This window comes from Hydra vulgaris, chromosome 10, assembly GCF_038396675.1.
Source record: "Hydra vulgaris chromosome 10, alternate assembly HydraT2T_AEP".
Taxonomy (NCBI): domain Eukaryota; kingdom Metazoa; phylum Cnidaria; class Hydrozoa; order Anthoathecata; family Hydridae; genus Hydra; species Hydra vulgaris.
Genome location: NC_088929.1, coordinates 4,996,683 through 5,002,682, shown reverse-complemented (window position 1 = coordinate 5,002,682; position 6,000 = coordinate 4,996,683). Strand labels below are relative to the sequence as shown.

At 27.2% G+C, this 6,000-nt stretch overlaps 1 protein-coding gene across 5 annotated transcripts in view; it reads left to right on the top strand.

The window, feature by feature from the left end:
* Positions 1–1,531: 1,531 nt before the first annotated feature.
* LOC100210404 (arylsulfatase J) overlaps positions 1,532–6,000 on the top strand; it is a 33,151-nt gene continuing 28,682 nt past the window's right edge. For 4 of the 5 annotated variants that reach the window (XM_065807129.1, XM_065807126.1, XM_065807128.1 and 1 more), the window contains exons 1-2: positions 1,532–1,745; positions 3,172–3,331. In XM_065807129.1, coding sequence (XP_065663201.1) covers positions 1,641–1,745; positions 3,172–3,331 — 265 coding nt within the window. In that variant the 5' untranslated portion in view covers positions 1,532–1,640. The remainder of the gene's footprint in view (positions 1,746–3,171; positions 3,332–6,000) is intronic. The other variant, XM_065807127.1, reaches the window with a different exon arrangement.

Sequence of the window (6,000 nt, the reverse complement as noted above, 5' to 3'; positions counted from 1 at the left end):
TTTGGCTAATATACTTAACATTTAGGCTGTAGTTATAGTACCCAGTATATTTCATTACAAAAAAAGAATTTGTTACAAAAATAATTATAATTCATAGATGTAGTTGCATTTATGTTACGGTAATGGAGTGGAAAAATTATTTGGCCTCATTACTTGATGATATCCAAAAACATTTAAAAAGCAGATTCGTGCAAAACCAAATCTATTTTGTACATCCCTAATGATGAAATTTAACATACTTGTTAAAATTTTATTGATAGTCCAAACTTTATTTTCATGCAACATTAGTTGCGACAAAACCGTTTTATGAGAAATTGACTCATTAGTGTAACTTAACTAACAAATTAAAATTTTTTTACACAGTAACACTTTTTGGTAATCCTGCAGTTAAGCGGCCTAATATAATTTTATTTTTTTGCTTGTTGCGCTCTCGTCAGAGGATGCTTTTTAAACATTAGAATTATTAAGTGAAATAATAATAATAAAAAAAGATGCTGCCCCATGCCAAACCCTTAGTCGATGTAGCAGCACTTCCTTGTAGCAACAGGCTATAAGATAGTCGATGTATGTACTGAAGCCAATAAATATTCCTTTTGTTTATATTAAAAAGTCACTTGCTCAAAGGAGCAAGTCTTCACACGAAAGCGCAACAAGCGAAAAAATAAAATTATTATAGGCCGCTTAACTGCAGGATTACCCAATTCTGTAATAAAAAAAAAAAAAAATCAAAATTATTTTGCTTTTTCAAAAAAGATAGTTCATAAAAACTAAAAATACAAAATAAGTTGCTCAATTCATGCCGTTCCAACATGCCCGCTGTAGTTGCTAGAAAAAACAACAAAAAAAAACAAACAACAAAAAAAAAAAACTGTCTAAAAATTATTAAAAATAAAGGTAAAATTAGGAAAAAGTAGAATTTAGAAGAATTGCACTTAACGCAAGTACGGAAAATTTTTCTATGAATGTTTAAAAGCAAACTGAAGTTTTCAAAAAGTTTTATTCAGCGAGTTTGTTTTATTTCACAAATATTTATCGCATTAGCTCATAAAAATAGGTATGAGCAATACTATTAATATGTTTATAAATTAGTTTTTCTGCATTTAACTTCTATTATAAAAAACTTCTTTTATTATATTTACGCATATTTGTTAGAACTTTGAATAATTGAAATTTAAAAATTAATATGATCGAATATATATATTTCGAATAAAATAGTTAGTTGAACATTTTTTGTTACGTTGAATATGTTGAAATAGCTTTTTTTCTGACGTTTCGTACCTATGACAATATTTTTGGACCGCGAGGTAACTTACAACAAAAATGAACTTTATAATTTTCTGAAAATACATTGTTTCTAAGTAATTTATTTTTATATACAACTTAATTTATAAAAAAGAAATTAATATAATAGTTTATAATGGTCATTTTGGTAATCTTAAATTCTTTTATATTTTTTCATTTAATAAAAGTTTTCATAAAAACTGTAAATTGCTGTTGTTAAATTTAACAAATTCACTTTTTTTTATAGCACATAAAATTTTGTACAGGAAGAAAAAACAAATGGCTTCAGTTGCTTTCTTGATTAAGCTACTTTTCAATGTATTTTTTAAAAGATTAGCTTTTTTTAAAATATTAGAATAATGAATTACGAAAATATAAATTTTGTAATATTTTGGGCAACTTTTATGATCATAAAAATCAATGGAGAAAAACCACATATAATATTGATTGTTGCTGATGATCTAGTATGTTGTTTTTTTTACTTTTTTAGTTAAACACTTTTAAATTCGAAAAATAATGTTATCTAATACATTCTTTATACTTAAAATAGACTTAGAACATTGTTATTTTTTTTTGTCTGTATTTTAATTAGTTATCTTTTTAACAGTTACTAAATTTTTAGTATAAGACATTTAAAGTTATTAAAATACATGTGAAACATGATTTTGTTTATATGCATGCTCATATACACACCGAATTTGTTATATGGAGATTTTGTTATACTTACTGTAAAAATTAACAAAAAGTCAAACATCATTTGTGACTTCATATTTATTTTCAAATTATTTGTTTTATTTAAACAGATTAAACACATTAAAAACCTTGCAATGCAAGATTACTACTTATTTTTACAGCAAAGTTTATTTTAAATATACCTCTGCAAAATTCTCTAAGGTTGGTTTTATTGGTGTTGTGGTTAATGACAATAAACAGCCACTGTCTTATCTGCAATAAAACTCTCGGAAATGACAGTCTGCAACTAAACAAATCAAAAGTTCTTCTTTAACATCTTTATTCAACATATGCTGCAAAAGTTAAAAATTTTTTAAGAAATTAAAATTTCTTTAAAATAAGAAAACTTGATTAATCTGGCTATTTTCCTTTTTGTATAGCCTTACATTCTACAACAATAGGTAAAGCATTTTCAAAACTTTGAATGCCTATTTTGAATATTAAAAACTGAGTTTTGTAAAAACAGATGGTGCAAAATAAATGATGGGTAAAAGTATAGGGTTAATATAAAAATTTTGGACTGCATACCTGTAGATTACTGTCTTCACAACAATCTACAGGTATGCAGTCAAATATTTTAGAAATTATAAGGGATTGTGAAAATTTTACAAAGAAATTTCAGGTTTGACTATAAAATATACTCAAAGGGAAAAGTTGGGCAGTTCTGTAATTTGCTGAAGAATCAATGGCATTGATATCTAATGATAGTTTTTAAAAATTAATGAAGAGCTAATAAATTTCTAATCCTGAATTAACCAGATATTAGTAGAACTAATATAGCTTTATTCAATTCTGAGTAAAGCTATATTAGTTCTCATAGCATTTCCAACTTTCAAATTTCCAAATGGGAGTGTGAAACTGGCATTAGCCAAATTGTATCATTAAAACCAAACACAGAAATAGATTACATATATAGCCAAATGCTCACATTGGACTATCTGCATATCACTATAAATGAGTCAGATATTAAAAATCTCGTGTGCAAGAACTAAGTTTGGATATTGCATTAGGTATTTCAAATATTTAAATAATTTTAAGATATTATTTTTTTTCCTAATATTTTATAATTTTAAAATATTTTTCTTTTTTAACAAATTTTTTTTTTTAATTTAATTTTTTTAGCCTACAGATATAATTATTTTGTTGATATTTTTGTAGGGGTGGAATGACATTGGTTTCCATGGTTCTAAAGAAATATCTACGCCTAATATAGATAGACTAGCTACTAATGGTGTTGTGCTTGATAATTATTATGTTTTACCAATTTGCACACCCAGTCGAAGTGCAATTATGACTGGGAGATATCCTATTCATACAGGTAATTAGGCTTTGTGACAATAAAAAGGTTTATCATCAGCCCTTAGAATTAGTGTTGACATTTGGGAATGTTGACCTAACTGCTGACCTGGCAGTGTTTGAGGTCAGCAATTTTTTTCCTAATTCAAAATTTTAAAAGTTAGTTTTATTTGCTAATTAATAAGTTGAAAAAATGAGAAATCAAACACTTTAAATTATTAAAAAAAAGTTTAAGCAATAAAATAGTTAAAACAGCAAACATTTTATTTTTGAATAAAATCGATAAAATAAAAATTAAAAAACTTATGTTTAAATTAAACTGTAAATAAAAATAATTTAAATAAAAATGGTATAACGAGTGTTTTATTTAAATTCTAACAAAGTTATTAAAATATATTTTTATAGAGATTTTTAGGAACAGGCAGAATAATTATGTTGACCAGCCTCAAACCCCTTATTTATCTATTAGGGTGGCCTAGATGGAATTTTGTGTTACATTGTTTCATGTCTAGGATAATAAGTAATGGATCTTCTTGACTCTACTCATAGATGTTTGCTTGTTCCTCTTTGATAGTCGCTATGCAGCTTTTCCTTTTAAAATGAGGGTACAGCTCTAAAACTCAGTTAAATGGTTCTGAGACTAGCTGGTATTAAGGTTTCCTGAGCTCTGTGGTAGCCTTCAGAAAGGCTGATTCCATCAACAGCTGAAAATATCAGAATATTAACAGTGCCATGTTGCACATCGGTAGTGTCCCTGTTAATTCTTTTTTGTGCATTGTTGCAACCAGATAAGGAGCCCTACGTTACGACTTTAGGTTAATTAAAGAGACTGAGACAATCTGCATAGGTCATTGTTTAGGATGCCATGCTATATTCATGAATGAGTCAAGTTCTCTTAAAATTAAATCATGCCTGAAGTGAACCAAAATATTAAACATGAAAAACCATCCCAACCCAACCTATAACTGTTTTAATATATCTCTTACAAATATTCGTGGTCTTCAAAATAACCTTCTACCAGTTGAATCTTACCTCTTTCGAAATTCACCAGATTTGCTTGCTCTTTGTGAGACCAATTTAAATTCGGCTGTTCCTTCAGATCTTAATATTGATGAGTATTATCCTTTAATTTGCAGACTCTAATTGTCACATACTTGGCTTGGGCATATACTTAGCAATTGATTGTATATATGGAAACCATATATACAATCAATTGCTAAATTAGCATCTGCTAAGGTAGCTTCTCCTAATTCTGCTCACCATTTTCTCATTCATGATTCTGTTTTCTGTCTCTACAAATCTCTTATTCACCTCTGTATGGAATACTGTTGTCATAATTGGACTGGTTCTTCTAATGATGTTCTTTTTACTTCGAGATAAGGTCAAAAAATGCATTGTAAAATTAGTTGGACCTGCTCTATCTTTCAAGCTTGAGCCTCTCTCCCATTGTCATTAAGTTGCATCTCCTACTCTTTTCTAGAAATACTACCATGGTTGCTGCTCAAAGCACTTCAACCCTTCAGAGCACTCTCCCATCTTCATATCATACTATTTACAAATTTTCAATTCTTCTGTCAACCATTTCCTTTCTCTCTTACTCTATTCTCTTTTTTCTCGTAATTCCCAACGCAGTGGTTGCTTTGAACCTTGTTGGGAGTAAATCAGAATTAAGTTCTAAATAAAATAATACAAAAAAAAGCAACAACAGAAAGAGTAGAGTTTTATTCAAATTCTTAATAAAAATTAAAATTAAGACTGGAAAACTAATGTTTTTATTTAAATTTCTAAGAAAATAGTAATATATTGCGTTTGCTTTTAAAATTTTTAAGCAGATGTCGACATTTAAAAGAAAAGTCGACAAACTCTGCGTTTGCTTTTTTTCAACTTTAGGCTAAATATTCGCGTATTCGTCAATTTGTCGAACCCTGTTTCTAAATTTTGTGTCGACCTGATGCTAACCTAAAACAGTATTAGGTCGGCAAATTTTTGCCAATTTTGTTTTTCCTAATTCTGAGGGCTGAGTAAGGTAATTATAATTACTTTTAATAAAGCAATTAAGTCCACAAACCAAATCAAATCAATAGATTATTATTTTTTCCTGTATATATATATTTTTGGCAGCAATTTTATTTTACACATGTTTCTGAGCCTTAAATTTCTTAAAATGAGTTGAAGTTTTAGTTTCCATAGTTATTTAGACTGAGAAATTTTTTATGTGTATTCTCTAAAGAAGATTTATTTTGGTATGCTCTGGCATTATATTACAAGCCATATTAAATAATTTCATAAATTAGTCAAATTGTCATTTAAAGAATCAATATAATCATTTTTATTTGTGAGTAGGTTTTTAAAAATTTTAATTAGTCTTTGGATAATAGTGGTAGACCACTTTCTTTATATTTACCTATTCATTAATAAATATATTGGATATATAATTATATATATATCCAAATGTTGATTTTACAGTTTCGGCTTTTTATGGTTGTCTTTGACTGATTTAAATAAAATAAAATACTTCCATTCAGTATTGGTTCAGTTTTCAGTTGCTTTAATCATAGCATAAGTTAAGTGAATTAAAAAAAAATAATTTTAAATCATAATTACAAAAATAAATAAAATTAAAAGTTAAAATTAAAAAAGAAATAAAAAGTATATAAAAAAGATGGAAAACATAAGAAAAAGAAATAAAAT